This window comes from Peromyscus californicus, unplaced genomic scaffold (genome assembly GCF_007827085.1).
Source record: "Peromyscus californicus insignis strain IS unplaced genomic scaffold, ASM782708v3 Scaffold_4__1_contigs__length_199733344, whole genome shotgun sequence".
Classification (NCBI taxonomy): domain Eukaryota; kingdom Metazoa; phylum Chordata; class Mammalia; order Rodentia; family Cricetidae; genus Peromyscus; species Peromyscus californicus.
Window position 1 is genome coordinate 34,595,230 of NW_026294562.1, and position 18,262 is coordinate 34,613,491.

General features: G+C 36.4%; 1 protein-coding gene across 14 annotated transcripts in view; it reads left to right on the forward strand.

Annotated features, from left to right (window-relative positions):
* The window catches only part of Rfx3 (regulatory factor X3), a 268,551-nt gene that overhangs the window by 214,756 nt on the left and 35,533 nt on the right, over positions 1 to 18,262 (forward strand). For all 14 annotated transcript variants that reach the window (XM_052713326.1, XM_052713331.1, XM_052713337.1 and 11 more), the window contains 4 exons: positions 7,162 to 7,277; positions 7,731 to 7,885; positions 11,636 to 11,733; positions 14,289 to 14,438. In XM_052713326.1, the coding sequence (XP_052569286.1) occupies positions 7,162 to 7,277; positions 7,731 to 7,885; positions 11,636 to 11,733; positions 14,289 to 14,438 (519 nt within the window). The remainder of the gene's footprint in view (positions 1 to 7,161; positions 7,278 to 7,730; positions 7,886 to 11,635; positions 11,734 to 14,288; positions 14,439 to 18,262) is intronic.

Here is an 18,262-nt window from a genome sequence, read left to right on the forward strand (position 1 = left end):
CAAAATAATAAAGATTTTTTCCCTAGAGAACAGAGAAGTTCTAGTTATTTTGAGCATTTCTTTGAACACTAATAAAAGCCTTCTTCTTGTCTCAGTGGAAAGTGAGGGAATGTGTGAAAGTGAGAATATATTTTATTCTCCATTTCTTAAACTGATCTTTGTATATTTTAGTATAGCAATTCTACTCTGGGTCTGTCTGTAGAACAAACTTACATATGAATAACAGATCAAATGTACAAGGGAGCTTATTGCATTATTCTTTTGATTTATGAGACTGCCTATAGTTTCAATATCTAATTGGGAGAGGGATTAAGTCTGCTATAATTTATAGGTTGGACTACTATACACTTATAGGACAGAAAACTCTAAATGTACTAAAAGGAAATGCACTCCAGGGTTTAATGTTAAAACAAAACAAAAAAAGATACAGAAAATTCGTGCAGCATGTTGACCTTTGAACTTGCATAAATGTCTTTCCACACGGAAAAGTAAAATGTTAGTAATATTTGTGTTGGTTTGAATCACTCATACTCTTGGGCATTTGAACATATGGCCCCAATTGTTGGTGCTGTTTAGGGAGGCCTAGGAAATCTGTCCTTATTAGAGGTAGTTTGTCACTGAGGTGGGCTTTGAGTATTTAAAGATTTGTACCATTTCAAGTTTGTTCGTTCTGCTTGGTGCCGGTGGTTCAAGATGTGAACCCCCCACTTTCTGCTCCTGCTTTCATACCTTTGGATAGCCATTATGGACTCTAATCATCTGAAACCACAATCCGAAATAAACTCTTCTATATGTTGCCTTGGTTATGGTGCATATCACATCAATAGAAAAATAGCTAATACAGAAATTGGTTCCAGAGAGTGGGGTATTACTGTGAAGAATCTGACAATTTTTTTCTGGAGGAATATGAAAGGCTTTGGAACTTTGCACTAGAAAAAATGGTTGAAAGCTGTAAATAGGGCTTAATGGGGCCTAATAGGATCTTGGAAGACAGTAGTGTTGAGAGATATGTGGACTCTTGAGGTCCAGCTAAAGGGGTTTCAGAGTAGAACAATATTAGTAATTGGACTATAGACTGTACCTGTGAAATTTGGGCAAAGAATTGGCTCCTTTCTGCCCATGCCCTGTGAACTTGCCTAAGAATAAATTTAAAAGTAATGAACTCATTTTTTTTTAGTAGAAGAGATTCAAGACAGCTTAATATCAACTCAATCTCTTATTTACTAGAAATCACTCTTAAGTAGGTCTATAATAAAAAAAATGGTTCAGAAAGAAATGCAAAATGTACAAAAATTAAAAGGACACTGATAAGTATAATGTTATTGCCAAGGCTTATACTATAAGAGAGACTGCAATTGTTAAGGAGATTAGGGCCATTAAGGATAGGTCAGATCTAGAGTCCAATAAAGGGAAGGTGCCCTCGAGTCAAGACCTTATCCAGCTAAGCTTCCAGCTTGTAAAGAAAGTATGTGTTTTCTTAGGCCTCGGGAAAGCAACTTCAATAAAAAGCTGCTGCTAATGTGGATCAAGGGGGCCAGGGTACATCCCGTGCAGACAGTTAAACTTCTCAGTGTTGTTCCTGTGGTGATGGCTTCAGAGCCCTGAAAGATATGGAGGTTGTAGAATCTTCCCTGTGGTTTCACAGGGCTACTGAGGCCAGGCAACATGTTACAGGGGAGTCCATGCCTAGAGGTTATGAGAGAGGAAGGAGCCCTGAAAGTTCACTGTATGAAGCTGTGTAAATGAACCCTGGGTTGTATTAGAGTCCCTAAGATGTTGGAGATGCCAGAGGCATGAGACACCTGAAGGAAAGCTTCACATGAGGCATGGAACCAGCCCAGAAGAGAGAGATGTATGTTACAGGCAGCAGAGTTTGAGAAACAGAGCCATCTAAGCCCTTTGACATCAGATATGACATTAGAAAATTTGATGTTTGCCCTGCTGTTTTTCAGTCTTGTTTTGGTTCAGTATTTCCTTGTTATTACCCTATTTTTTCCTTTTGGAACAGTAATATATATTCTGTGCCATTATTTGTTTAGATGTGTGTAATTTTTATTTTATAAGGGGTTACAGTTAAGAGATTGCCTTGATTCTCAGAAGAGACTCTGGACTTTTAAATAGTATTGTGACTGAAAATCTATGAGAAATTCCAAAGTTGAACTAAATGTATTTTGCTTTATGATGTAGCTCTGTTATTGTGAGGGCCAGAGAGTGGGATGTGTGGTTTCAGTGGGATGTCCCCTGTTGTCTTGGGCATTTGAATACTTGGTCCATAGTTGGTGGTGTTCTTTGTGGAAGCTTAGGAGGTGTGGTCTTCTTGAAGAATGTACATCACTGGAGGTGGGCCCTGAAAGTTTAAAGGCCCCCACCATTTTGAGTTTGTTCTCTCTGTTTTGTTCTTACAGTTCAAGGAGCCCTTCCATTCTTGCTCCTGTCACCGTGACTTTGCTCTGCTGTTATTGTCTCTAACCCTCCGGACCATAAACCCCAAATAAACTTTTCTTCTGTAAATTTCCTTGGTCATGGTGTTTTATCACAGAAGTGGAAGAGTAACTAGTGCAGTACCCTTGTAAAAACAAACAAACAAACAAACATGCAAACAAAATAAAAACAAAAACTGGAGGCCAAGTTCAGGAGAGAGAGTCAGTTTTTCAATGGACCCTTTTGAATACCACAAATGTATGTTTCTGCTTAAATATACTTAGTAAGAACTTTTGGTCTTCTTTTTAGGGATCCTTTATACTGATTTTAGAATTTAAGTAGCTTTATCTTGGGAGTATTCATGATTTGCATACAATTTAATGATTACCCAGTGATTTCTAGAGAATTCCTTTTGACTATTGACAGTGAAAAATGAAATAAGTTTCAGCTTAAAACATGTCAAGATTGTTTGAAGGTTTGGTTACTGAAGGTTTCTCTTGATGTTTAGACTCCTCCTCCTGCTCTTCTTCTTGTGTCAGAGTTGGTGTCATTCCCTAGGAGGGAGCATTCTCCATTCCAGTACATTAGTGCATCTTACATTCACCTGGTAGAAAGGAGAGAATACATTGCAGAGTTTTCTTAAGTAGTTTTAGAATTTAAGTAACTTTATCTCAGGAGTATTTGTGGTGTGCCTGCAAATTAAGGAGTAGCCTGTGATTTCTAGAGAAGTCCTCTTGCCTGTTGACAGCAAAGGATGAAATAAGAAATTTCATTTAAAGTATATATAGATTTTCCCATTGCTCCAGAAATAAGATGACTTGAGTGAACCCAAGTGCTTGTCAGAGATGCCAGGTTATTGACAGCCAAGGACAAGTCCTCTCTTTATCAACATCTTGCATGACAGAGTGTTCTTCAACCTATCTTACTCGTTTCCAGCACTTCTGCATTATATGACCCACTTAGCACTCACTTCCCTTTGACTCATTTGTTTTCCTGAGTATTGCAATACTTCTAAATTGTCATTGTACATGTGGAAAATTTTCTTTTAACACCTATCACATTTAGTGAAAATTCTTTAAACAATTCTTCATTTATCTGTATCCAGATAAAGCCTTCTGTAAGCAGCTTAGCTTGTACAAATATAATTCACATTTTTTGAGTGACTCATATTTATTCAGAGTATAAATTGGAGTATAATTATTTACATTGCTAAAGAGTGTACAGTGAGATCATTCTAAGCAACAGATGCCTCCAATAAGATTAAAATGGTCTTCACATTATAAAATTTTATGAAAATTCCAATTGTAATGAATAAATATACTTTATGTGAAGAGATGGAGAACTCATAATAGAATTAATCTGTGTAGTAAATGGCAGTCCACAAAATGAACCCCACTTGTTTCTAAGTTATCAATTCTCATGCCATCTCTCATGGAACAGAGTGGTATATTTAGAAATTTAAAATTCTGATTTTTTTGTTACATGTCAAAACATTTTAAATAAAGCTGCCTTGCTCTCAGATTCAATCTTGTAGTCATTTGCCATAAGCCAGTAGATTATAGATTATTTTAATTTCTATTTGCCTATATATTTGAAAATAAGTTGAAAAATAATAGTATTTTAGTCACTTACCAAGCTGCCTTAAATGAGGCTGGTGTGGGTGTCATTTTCAAAGTATTATTTGAGATTCATTTGAAGATACTGGATTTATGATGTGCTGAAGTTCTTGCCATATTTTACTTCATATTTTCTATAGTTTATACTTTTAAGGTAGGATTAGTCTCCTATTTGGAATTCTTTTCATGTATTTGTTAAGATATTTTTAAGTATCACTAGTTTTAGTCTTAGAGGTATGTTATGGCTCACACTGTAGAGACATCACTTAGAATGTGCCTAAGCTGCAGTTAAAGAAGCAGGTATCAGAACTTCTTCCCGAGAGGGTTTTGACTTCATATGAGATGAGGGACAACTATATTTGCTTTATTTTCAGAGCTTGCCTTCAGTATTTTTTAGTCTTACTGAAAAGTTTCACTAGCTGCCAACTTGCAGCATTCCCTGCTAGTTCTCAGAACACATCCTCCATCCACATGCTTAATGTCTGAATTAGCCATCAAGGTGTTCTCTGTCTCACGCTTCAGGCCTTGTCTATACATGTGGCACATACGCTAAAATTACAAAGTTACAGTTTACTTTTTCTAAAATACTCAGATGGACTCTAGGTTGTCTCCATTTTCTTGCCTTCTTTTATAGGTCTGTATGGGAATCTTCTCTCTTAGTTCTCAGTTATTGATGGAATCAAACCCATTATACTGACTTATACTACCTACACATCAACCTTTTGGCATTCAGCATAATCACAGTATTAAATTTTCTTTGGCTTCATGTTTGCTGTTATCAGAAGGCTCTACTATAAAGTGATTAGAGTGGCAGACTGAAATTAAATATGGTCATCAAAAGTTAGATATGGAAGTGACAGTTACTGACATCATCACAAAAGGAAAAAGAAACTTGTTACACCTGGAAAACGGTTCTAGAAACTAAATTTAAACTAAAAGGCAAGGCAAGGCAGGCCCCACAGTTAGAAAACAGTAATCTTAAACTAATCTATAAAAGGAATATACAAAAGTAAGATTGTCTGCCGGGCGGTGGTGGCGCACGCCTTTAATCCCAGCACTCGGGAGGCAGAGCCAGGCGGATCTCTGTGAGTTCGAGGCCAGCCTGGACTACCAAGTGAGTTCCAGGAAAGGCGCAAAGCTACACAGAGAAACCCTGTCTCGAAAAACCAAAAAAAAAAAAAAAAAAAAAAAAAAAAGTAAGATTGTATGCTGTAGTGGGGAATGCAAGTTATTATATGGCTATATGTGTATTTCTTTTCTTCCCAGAAAGGTATCAGTGTCTGGAGGCCTCTTGACTTCAGTTCATATGTTAACTCTGCCTGACTGAGACCCATAATCAGTACCCTTAGAAGATTAGATCAACCTTAACCCCATCTGCCACACTTGAACAACTTATCATTCGTTTTCAAGACAGGGTTTCTCTGTGTAGCTTTGGAGCCTGTCCTGGAACTCACTCTGTAGCCCAGGCTGGCCTCGAACTCACAGAGATCTGCCTGCCTCTGCCTCCCGAGTGCTGGGATTAAAGGCGTGTGCCACCACTGCCTGGCGCAACTTATCATTCTTAACCTCTCCCTTCTTGGATGGCCAGTGGTCATTCATCCAAGAACACAGATGTTGGAATGCTTTGTCCTTCCTGGTCAGGAGTATGTAGAATGCTGTGATGGTTGGTTTGAACTGTCAGCTTGCCAAGTTGTCTAGATTTACCCAGGAAGAGAGTCCCAATGAGGGATTGTTTAGATCAGGTTGGACTGTGGGAGTGTCTGTGTGGGAATGACCTTATTACATTAGATTTTAATAGCATCTTATTTAAACACAGAATGTGAAAAAGCACAACCTAACATGGAAGCAATATAAACAAACAAATAAATAAATAAATTACTCATGTTATGTCTTGACATTTAAAAACTAGAATATAAGCAGATTATTAATTTCCATTTCTTTTCCCATCTTTGAATGTTACATGTCAATAAAGGAAATATAATACATTAACTGTACCAGTTATTGTATCATCTCTTCTAAGTTTGAAATGAGCTTGTATTACCAAAAATGGAAAGAATAAGAAAATATTAACTTTTACTAATTATTTTTTCTATTTTCTAAGCTCAAAGTATAGTTGACATATTATGTAAGCAATAAACATAAAATTCAGTTGGTTACCTAATTAGTCTATATTAGTTTCTGTTCTATTGCTGTGATAAAACACCATGACCAGAAACACTTAGAGAAGAAAGAGTTTATTTGGGCTCATGGTCCCCAAGGGCTAAGAGTTTGTCATGGCAGGGAAACAATTTAGCAAGCAGGAGCAGGGCAGCAGAAACAAGAAGCTGAGGACTCACGTCTTGAATCATAAGCACAGAACACAGACAAAGAACTTGAAACAGCACACATCTTTAAAGTGTCAAAGCCCGCCTCCAGTGACATATATCCTCCAACAAGGCTACATCTCCTAAACATCCCCAAGTAGTGCCATCAATTGAGGAGCAAGTATCCAAATGCCCAAGACTATGAGGAACACAATATAAACCACCAAGCAGTCAGATATTTCAACATGGAAACAGTATAAACATTAGTGGCTAATGTTTGCACTTTTCTTTTGGAGTTGTTCAAATTCCATCTGTTTTTATTTCAACAAGAACACACTACATAGACAAATCATTACTACTTATTTTCATTTCTTTTGTTACTGAGCCACTGAAATATAGTGGTGTTAGTATTTCAGAATGTAAATGATTGAAGAAATTATTATTTGATTTTACATTGTTTTACTGTATTTTTGAAAGGCAATATATTATCACTTCAATATGTAATTAATATAATAGCTAGCTATTTAATTATTGTCTGTCCTTTGTGTTTTAACATGTCTTGAATATGCAGTGTACCTTTAGTACTTATAAGCTTTAGATGCTGTTTTGGAGTCACCAGATTTCCAAGGCAGGGTAGATACATGTGGCTGGTGTGAATCACTGCAAACAAGATAGCATTTGTGCAAAGGGTCAAATACATATGGGATGGTTTAGACCATGAAGGAATTGTAGCTGCCTTAGCAGAAACATCTGGTTGGTGGTAAAGTAAAAGAACAAGGGAAAGTAAAGGAAGTATTATGGTTTGGTCATTTTGTTTTTAGGCAATTTTGGACGTTGTTGTGAATCTTCAGTTTAGCCTGATAGAAAAATTATGGCAAACATTCTGGCGCTATTCTCCCTCTACTCCAACCGACGGCACTACCATTACTGAATCAAGGTCAGATTCAACGTGCTTTTCCGATTCATTTTCATGACTAAGTAGATGTCACAGATAATAAGTTAGAGATATGTATACCAGTTGTGAACCTTACCTGATAACATTGAGTAGATTGACCATCCTAGGAATAAACCACAGACTGCTCTTCTGAGATTTTAGTGTGTGTAGCTCCCATTTTATTGATTTGGGGGACTAGGGTAGATCTATGCCATGCTAGTGGATTACAATCCTATCTTATCTGTCTTTCAGACCATAAGAAAATATTAATGTACATAGGTAGTATCTCTGGGGGTGTGTTTGTATATATACATACATATATATCCAGCCATATGACACCAGTGCAATTATGGTATAGTTCTAACCTCAGTGATATTTGATAAACTATTTTTAAAGTCCATTTTCTGTTTTATCCTCATTTGCCATCTATTCATTTGCGACATTTATTCACACCAGCAATCTGAGTGAAATAGAAAGTCGACTTCCGAAAGCAAAGCTGATAACTCTGTGCAAACATGAGTCTATCCTGAAATGGATGTGTAACTGTGACCATGGGATGTACCAGGCTTTGGTGGAGATTCTCATCCCCGACGTCCTTAGACCCATTCCTAGTAAGTTAAATGGAGACAACTACGGATGCTTTTGTTCTCATACATACCACCCAAGAAATTCTGGGGATTGATGTTACAATCAGCAATGATCCTAGTTTCATTTAAATTTGTCAAATAAAAAACATGCAGCATATAGAATCTTGCATGAAAAGAGCCTGTGTGACACTATATGAAGGGGAAATGAACTGTTTTCTAGTCTTTTCATTATTATTATTTTTAAAAGTCAACCTACAGCTATGACACCCTCAATAAACTAATTGCAAGAACATTATTACTTCAGTCAACCGTACAAAATTATTCTACTCAAAGTCAAAGCCCTCTGCATATAGCCAAAAAATATCACAATCTCTACCTGCCAGCCATTCTCTTTCATGGTTGCTTAGGATTTGAAATGGATTGATTGTGGTTTCCAGTAGAGTGGAATTCCTTTATAAAAGCATTTACTCTGTCACATGTACCATCTTCAGAGCTCCTAATTCAGTTTCCAATAACACTGATGGTTAACTAGTGTTTTGAGAGAAGACTCTAATAACTGCACAAGCATTGTGCCCCACTATGAAGTGAATGGGAACTGTGTAAATCATTGTTTACTTTTTTCAGTAACCTTGTTGTAGCAAACAAAGCTTTCTCTGTAGTTGGTGGTGTAAATGCCACTACATATTGTTAGAGGCTGTTGGAACTACTTTGTACCTATACCTGGATGAGCCATACTAGTGACCTTAACTTTTAAAAGAAATGGGACTGTTTCCATCTGACATTTAAAGCAATCTTTTAGCTAGTGACATTGGAAGTATGTACTTTAAATATACTATTCACATTTATTTGTTACATTATTGTGGAAAACATAGAGTTTAGTAGAAGGAAAAATGAAGATATTAACATTTGTATGTTTATACTTATAAATACAAAAACACAAGGGAAGATATAAATTCTTTTATGTATTCATTACCCTAAAATAGATGCTTATACACATTTACATATTATGCCAATCAATGTACATTAATATATGGAGGAGAAAGTAAAAACAAAAGAAATCCCACTGGCATTATCTTAACACTTTATAAATTGCTAATGCGTTCCACTCTATCTACACCGGGTTACCTGACTAAAAAGATGATAAAAATTGATATTGTCACAGAAAATTTCACCATGTCAATTTCCACTGGTATTTGTTCCAGAATTTGTTCTTTTTTTTTTTTTTCTACTCTCCTGCTCCTTGTGCTGCGAGTGTTAATCTCTAGAGATATTTAAAAAGAAGTTGCATGGGCTAACTCATTAGCCTATGACATCTGGCTACCAACATGCAGTTTTTTCTCCTGAGACACAAGGAGGGTGTCAGGGAGCGCTCGCTTTTTCGAGGCAAGTCAGCAGCATCAATATTCATTCAACAATTCAGAAACCATGTGCTTTGGTCTTAGCATCATACAAATTTAGCAGTTCCCTCACTTAAATCATGCATCAGTGTTGGTTTACTTTAAGCCTTAGAATTTTAAGTATAGAATACACTTGCCCTTTGTCTTTTGAAAAATGTCATTAGAAAAAACAGTTAATACTGTCAAGTAGTTTGTCGCTACATTCACCAGAAAATGGAATCATTTTATTTCTCTAAAATTACAAGATACATTAATGTACTACTCTACAAAAGAAATTTGGGGAATTTAATTTCTATTTTACAATGAGGCTCAACAATGTAATGCTTAAAATATGGTGTGGATAGCTATTGCTGGGTTATGTGCTTTTTAATACTGATCTGGAGCAGGCTGAGGGAGCTCAGCTTTAGAATAGGTTTTTAAATATCAAACCATCCATTTATGAGTCTTTAGAAGCTGTCAGAGTCAGTCTGCACAATTTCGATTTTATATGAATCCCTACAGAGAGAACAAACTTAATTTTATTTTTAAAAATTGTATTTCTTGGCTACTAGTACTTCACTCTACCATTTTCTGTCCAGATGGGATTTCTTTTTTTAGCTAAAAAGTCTGCACATCGTACTAATTTAAAGTCAGCCTGAAACGCCTATATTCTAAAATACATTCCCCCGAAACATGGAAAAAGGAAATTAAGTGTGAATTACTGAATAAGATTTCAACTGGTACCACTTTAAATGGGCAACTGGGAATATAATAAAAGGTGGTCCAGAATATTATTTAGCATAAAAAGTAAATGCCTAAGCTTTTTAATATACACAGTGTACCTTTTCATATTATAATTTTCTTTCCATCAAGTTTGTCCAGATAAAATAGGGCATATATGAAATGCTTTAAAAATAACGTAAGAAGTTATTGGGGTCTTTTCAAATTAAATCATTATTATACTAAAGATAGAACAAAATGAGAAATATAGATTGCCAACTTGAACCTTGAACAAGATTTTACTGAGTTTCAAAACAAGGCTGTTAATTTTTTTCACTCCTTTCATTTCCATTCATGCCTGTACTCCATGATTCTAGTACATAACACAACAGAAAGATGTGTTTCTTTTTTTTTTTCTCTTTTGACTAAGATGGTATGCTTTGGAGATTTTGAAAGATTTCCTCTCAAGAAATTTCTAGTTAAGCCTCATTAAGAGTCTGCATTCTTTCCCAATCAATATTTAGGCAATTTTAGCCTCTACTATCCAGTTAAATAAGTTTTAAAAAAACTCAGTTGTTTTATTATTGGGGTGTTAAATTTTGTATCTTTTTGTAAGTAACTTGACTACACTAAATTTCCCTCTAAAACCTGTTTTGGCAAAAGTAGCAAGTAAAGACGGTCGGACCCACTTGAGCATAGAAAGGATAGCCCAAGACTTTGGTCCTGCTGTATGTTCTTGGGGGCAGCTGGCCAAAATAGAACTTCTTTCTCACAGTATATCACAGATCTGGGTATCTACCAGATGTATGGAACCTGTAGAGAGTAGTTTTGTGTTATGGGTGCTTTAAATATTCATTACACACCTAAATCTACTCCCCACAGTGTGTAGTCCTGGGCACAAAGGAATTAAAAGACCACTGACTGGAGGACACACAAGCCGACTTAGTGAGCAGCTCCCTTTTAACAAAGCTAACAATGATGACTGAAGATGTTTCTGGTCATTTCGTGACCACTATAAAGTTCTGTTATGAGACCTGTCCCCATTTCAGGCTTTAACAAATTAAGATTGGCTATTTTGATAATGTCTTAGTAACATTGCTCTCTGTGACAGCAATTTTATCACACTGATCTTTTAGCTCCTACATGTGAAATTGGAATAGGCATCTGAAAAGTTTACTCCGACAATTATTTTTCCTCTATTTTCAGCAAAGATAAATACTCCAATTCATAGGTTCTATGGTAAAACATTGAATAGAGAAAAACAAAACTTTGCACTGTGTTTCATTTTAACTAACAATGTAAAATGAGATTGTTTGAAACCAAAATGGAAATTCTTAGCCCTTGATCACAAAACTCTTCATGATGTTTTGTCCAAGGTACAAATCCCCATAACGTATATTCACAACTGGTATATGTTGCCATGAACAGAAAGATTTGAATGTTTGCATTTTCCAACAGGTGTCATCAGTGTCTGAGAACCAAATAGTTTTAAAAGCCAAAAAGATTACTTTTAGATGCTTTAAGAAATTAGAAATAATGTTACTTTTTAATCAATGAAGATAATATAAATTCTGCTCTGTGATATAAAAGTAGTATAAACATATATTTCCCTTGTTCCAGCATAAAAATTAATGGTCTTGGGTATCTTTATTGTTCTGCCTTTTTTTTTATTATTTAGGTGCCTTGACCCAAGCCATTCGAAATTTTGCAAAAAGCCTTGAAGGTTGGCTTTCAAATGCCATGAACAATATTCCACAGAGAATGATACAAACCAAGGTATGGTTATGTCCTTTGGTGGTGGTAGTGGGGCACACGTGTGCTTGCTTAAGAAACTCTCTCTTCAAGTAATTTTTTTCTCATAACAGATCTTCATATATAAGTAACCCAATATTGTGCAGAGCTAGCATATGGATGTTATAGTTCCGCTGTTCTTTATCCTCGAGGATCCTAGATTACACATTACCCCTTTCTAGCATGATACTTTAGGTTTATCTGTGAGCATATGCCCATGGCAAGATTGGATAGAGACTTTACTTTCGTTTTGTTGCTTAAATTCACACTTGTGGCTTTTGGATGTATCCACCATTAGACTCCAACAGTGTATCTTTTCCTTTGTTTGGGGTGCAATGTTACTCTGTTGAGGTTCCTGTAGCCAGAAAGTCTCTTTGGAGCCACAAGGAGCTCCAGTTCTTTCTACCTTGGTTTAAGCTTTGCACACTGGAGGCTGAGACAGGAGGACCATGAGTTCAGTCTAGCCTGGGCTATGTAAGGAGCTCAAGGAGAGCCCAAGTTACTTAGTAAGACCCAGAGGCTAGGAAAGTAGCACAGTGGTAACATGAATAAAGCCCTGGGTTCTAGTATGAAAATCACAAAAATAAAAGATTTTATTTGATTGTGACTGAAGAATCATTCCAATTTATAAAATCAGTTCTATTCCTAATAATACCTCAAATAGCTGAAATCACTCCCCTTCTCGGTGTCATCAAAGTGAGTGCCATAGCAGATTGCCTGCAACATTGGCCATTTTGCTGGTTTTCAGAAATAGTCTGCATATTTACCATTGCAGAATATAACTTGTGCTCTTCTGCTGTTGCTGATATGTAGTTGTGTTTCTGCTGAGTTCTCAGTCACTGAGACAGTTTACCCAGCTTAGGGAAGAGCTTCCTAGTCTGTGGTAATAGTACTAAAATGGATGTGTTCAAATCTTACCACCTAAACAACTTTCTGTGCAACCTGGCTCAAGGTATTTAACCTCTCTGATTCCTAACATGTTGACAGTTGAACAGTGTGAAATATATGAGACACTTAACCTGGTGCCTGGTATATAATATGTACTCAATGTATATAAACCACAAAAATGGAAAAACATTTTCTCTTCTAGGGTATGTGAGCTTGCTCAAATATTTCATATAGTCCTAATACATCTCACTTTTAAACGAGTCAACACATTATTCTACACAACCAGCTGATTCTTCAAATATATGCTTCCTATGTACCCATAAAAACTCAATATAATATGGTGTATTCCTATAAATATGCTAAGGCTTTTGGCATATTTTTAAAGACTGTGGTCATATCTACTGTGTATCTAACATTTCTATGAAAATTAGATATTTATTTAGAGGGTTTTTTTTCCATTATCTTTGATATCTTCCAACATAAGCTAACTCATTCAGTATCTCATTAAAAAAAAAAGTGTTCACCTGCCAGGGTGATAGAGCTCAGTGGTAGAGCACTTGACCAGCATGCCTGAAGTCCTAAGTCCAATCCATTAGTGTAGTGGAGGAGAAGAAAGAAAAGAAACAAGAAGTTTAAGTGAAGGGTACGTGAAATAACTGAATTTATTTCTAAACATGCAAACAGAGTTGAGAAAAACCAATGCTTAAGCATCCTGCAGCTAGCAATGAGAACTTCTCAGCAAATCTAGGTCTGAAATAGGTAAGGGATGAATGTGGTCGCTTTACTGAACCTCCTTCTGAGTTTCCCAGTGGTAGCCTTAGAAAAGAGAAGAGCATAGCTTGTGAGGAGTACACACTCTGACCGCCGCTGTCCAGTGCTTCTCTCGCCTAGCAATGCCCGTTCCTGATTGGTTCATCCAGCTAGAAGCTTGAGGGCAAAGGGGGCACTCATGTCACCCCTGCAGCCTTTCTGACCACCGAGGATGATGGAGATAGGGGATTTTCCAAGAGTAAATGGAAATTTCCCACATAGCCCACTTAAAGAAATGTAAATCCTAAAGAAAGAGTTCTGCTGCTTGTGCTCTGACAAATGTACTTGGGCAGACAAACTTTGAAGTCCCATGTTTCACCATCACATCTGCCCACTTGTAAACTCAAAGTCGTAATGGTGAGACTGAACAGCACGGCTCTGAAAGTATTTTTTGTTCAATTAACAACAATAAATCTGTACAGTTTGCTTTTCTAGATAAAAAGGAATGTTCTTACTTGCCTAGTTTCTAGTTGTCCTAAAAAGAGTAGGGGGTCATGAAAGCAAACATTTCCCTACTTTTTTAGACAATGTAATTTCTTGTTGTGGTTGTGTAATTAACTTCCAAGACTACCTTCATGATTGCTGCACTCAGAAAAGTGTGGGAGCTTGTTTTAGTGTTGCTTGCCCTCAATATATTCAAAACCAAATAATTCTTTAAGAATTTTAAATTTTAAATTCTATATAATTTATGAGTAAACTATTACCGAATGAATTTGAATGTATCTAAGAAAAGCTGTTAACTTTGAAGTATTTGAAGGTTGCAATAGTTTCTTCTATGAGAAAGCAGGCGGGGGCAGAAAAATGAAAAGACACTCCACCCCAGCCTGCTTGGGTTTCTGTAGGTTGCCGCTGTAAGTGCCTTTGCCCAGACTCTGCGAAGATACACATCGCTCAATCACCTGGCCCAGGCAGCCCGCGCCGTACTTCAGAACACTTCCCAGATTAACCAGATGCTCAGCGACCTCAACCGCGTTGACTTTGCCAATGTCCAGGTACTTTGCCTCCTTGCAAATCCTGTCTTTTAAAGAATGGTGTCAGTTATTCTAAACTAGGACCTGATGCATGCAGTGGCCTCCTCATGGTTCATAGTCTCCTCAAAGATGGGGTTTTACCCTGATCAGACTAAACTGAACCCCTTTGTTTTAGGGATAAAGTCAGCTAAGTTTTATGAACTAGTAGGCAACAGAATACATCCATGTTTGCTGAAAACTTAAAAGGATAATAAATATCAGAGTCACTGAAGTTAGGCAAAAAATTAGACTATTCTATATCTGTGAGAATTTGAACAACGACTTAAGTGCTCTCTATTTCATTTTCCCAGCTATAACTACTACCATAGGTTGTTTAAATAGTGGTCTGTACCCTGTCAAGCAGATACTTCTTTTATAACAGTAACCCACCTTGAAGAGCTAAGCACCTCTATTGCAAAGTACATTGCAGATACCTGAGAAAATTCTTTCACTTAAAGAATTAATTTGAAGTAAGTCTGGACAGTTTGGTTCAAATAAAAAAAATATTTTTTTTCTAACTCTAGTTGCTCTGTACTTTACACTTGGAAATGACTAATGTAGGTTCCTTATGGAAGTCTAACAAATACTTTATTTATGATTCTAAAATAACAAAGTTAGTTGTTACTATATAAAAATTATAACACCCCTGACATAAAATATAAGCTACAAAGTAAAAAAATGCATAATTCAACACAATCCAAATTTAAAACTTTTGGAGTTAACAAGAGACTACATGACAAAAAGTAAAAAGGCAATGCAAAGAATGTCAGAAGCTCATCTTGTAAATACTCCATACATAAAATAAAGAGCTACCCTGGAACCCATTAATAAAAAGCCACCTGATTTTAAAATGGCAAATAGACAAGTGCCCAATAAACACATGAAAGGATTCTCAGCATTGGCCACCAGGGAAACAGGAGTTAAAACCACAAGGAAATAGCACTAGATGCACACTAAAATGGATGTGATTGAAGACAGAAAATATCAGATTTGGTCCCTGGAGAACTGGAGAAATTAGCACTTCATGAACTGTTGAGGGGAATGCAAACTGCCATAACCACTAAGGCAGTCTGGCATCTCTTCAAAAAGACAAATATAGACTCATCATGTGACTGAGCAGCCCACTACTTGGCACATAGCCAAGAGAAAGGAACATGGCCATACAAGTTGACCAATTGTGTAAAGTGCTTGGACTGGAATGTTTGTGTGTTCTTGAGATTTTTTTAATATTTACTAGACTTTACCACATGATTATTCCTAAAGTCTGTACTCTAAAATGTTTCAAAACACAAAAGTTTTGAGCATACAACACTCTGTGTATACTTCAGATTTTGGATTTTCAGAGTAGAGATCCTCAATCTGTACTTCAATGTTCATAGCATTATTGTTCAAATTAGACAACCCAGGGGTCCTTACCTGATAACCGAACATGTGCTTTATCTGTACAGTGGACCGTTGCTGGGCAGTTGAAGGAACTTCTGAAGCCTTGATTGAGCCTCGGAAACATGTTAAATGAAGGGAAGTTGTTACATGCTTCCATTTATAGGAGATGCCTAGCTAGACGTTAGAGGCAGAATAGATTTCTGACTGGGTAGGACTAGGTAGGATATTGCAGAGAATGAGAGATAACAAATACAATGGGTACAGGACTTCCTTTTGAGAAGAAGTATACTTTAAGTAGGTAAATTGTACAGTGTGTCTTTTAAAATCATTACTCTATTTATAAGAAATTTATTCTCCACAACATGCTTTATTATTTATATTACATAATAATATTTGAGCTTCACTCATTTATAGTAGAATAAATCAGCTGTTTTCATTGTGGTTTTAGGAAATAAGCTCATGTTTCTGATTCTTAATTTTTCAGTCTCTTTTTCATATATCCAACCATCTACCTACCAGCGGTCTGTATACAAATAAACATACTCGTGTGCAATCGTATAACCTTTGCAAGAATGAACAGTCTTGGATTTATAAAATGGTCTGAGTATGTCAATAAGGTTACAAGGTTACAATAACTAATTTACCAAAATTATTAAGCAATCATATCACCTTAAAATCTATACTCTAATATTTACTTCAGATCTTCATTTTGAAAAGATGTTTAAAAGTACCTTAAGGAAAGTTGAGGTAAAACAATCTTGAAGTCAGAATAATAAGACAACTTCAGTTTCCAGTTGTTAATTCCAACTTGGTAACAGAAATTTTTGTAAAGAATTATTTATTTCAATATCTGAGAAAGTGTAAATTGTTCTTGTTTTAACGTTGATTTATCTGTCCTCAACCCTGGCTTCATGATTTTTGTACTGAATTGAATTTGTATACAAACGAACCCACTCACTGGTTAGAAACATCTCTCTTAAGGACATCATTGTATAAAAATAGTCAACTACACATCCACTTGCACAGCAACTTTGACTACTCTTGGTCTTCCTTTGTTGTCAACTGTCAAGTTTTTCTGTGCCCATCGTGACAGTCATTAGTACTGGAACCTGTATAATTCAGGATCAGTCCTCCAAATCATCTTTCCTTTCCTCAGAGGATCACAAATATAATGGTGAGCCATTCAGTTCAGCCTACACTTTCCTTCTGTACCTTCTAATGACTACCCAAACGGCACAGTTCCTTTTTACCTTACTTTCATCTTTATCTCTTCCAAGCTTTGACAGGCTTCTCTAGTGTGCCCAGCTTCCCATTCCTTCTTCATGACCTTTTCCTATCATTTGTAACTTGTCCCTGCCTCTTCTAAGATGAATCTCAGTAAGACTGACAAATAAAAGGATAAAACTCTTGCAATAAAGAAACTTTGGTTTGAAACAACTTCCAAGTGTTATTATTAGAGCATGCCAAGACCTTGGATGTTCTGTTTTTGTGTTAAATTGAATATGTCTACAAATGAGCCCACTTGCTGGTTAGTAACATCTCTCTTGAGGACATCTTTGTATATAGTCAACTACACATCTACTACTTATCTTACACAGCAACTTTAGCTACTCTTTGTCTTCCTTTGTATTGACATACTCAGACCATTTTATAAATCTAAGACTTCCTTCCATAAATCTCTTTGCACTGTTTCATCCTCTTCTCAACAAATGGTTTTGCATTTCAAGACTTTTTTTTCTATTGCAGTTTAGTTGGCTTTCTTTCTCATTTAACTGATAGTCTTAGGATGGTATTGTTTCTAAGTGTTCTGTGTAAATGGATGAGTTTTCATCTACATTATGAATTAGTAGGTTCGGATGGTCTTACCTATCATTGACTACTTGAGTTCTTTCCTGCCTGCCTGCCTGCCTTCCTGCTTTCCTACCTTCTTTCCTTTCCTTCCTTTTTTGTTTTTTGAGACACAGTTTCTCTGTGTAGCTCTTGCTGTCCTGGAACTCACTCTGTAACCCAGGCTGGCCTTGAACTCAGAGATCCGCCTGTCTCTGCCTCCTGAGTACTGGGATTAAAGGTGTGCACCACCACACCCGGATACTTGGGCTTCTTTATTGAAGATACAGTCTGATTTTGAACTTCCTTACTATGTACCGTGTTGGATATTATTTTTGTATAAGTTAAGAACACCTTCAGATGTTTGTTTTATGAAGTAAGCCATTGTTAGTGTGAACTCTGTAAGCTGTAGGGTGTGAAGAGTGGTTTATGGAGCTGTGCTCTTATTTCTCAAATTAGGTTTTAGATTATCATCTCATCTTGCCTAAAGTAATTTTCATGTAAATAGTGAGTTCGAATTGTTGATAAGAAGTGAAATTCAGTTTTGGTGCACGCCTTTAATCCCAGCACTCGGGAGGCAGAGCCAGGCGGATCTC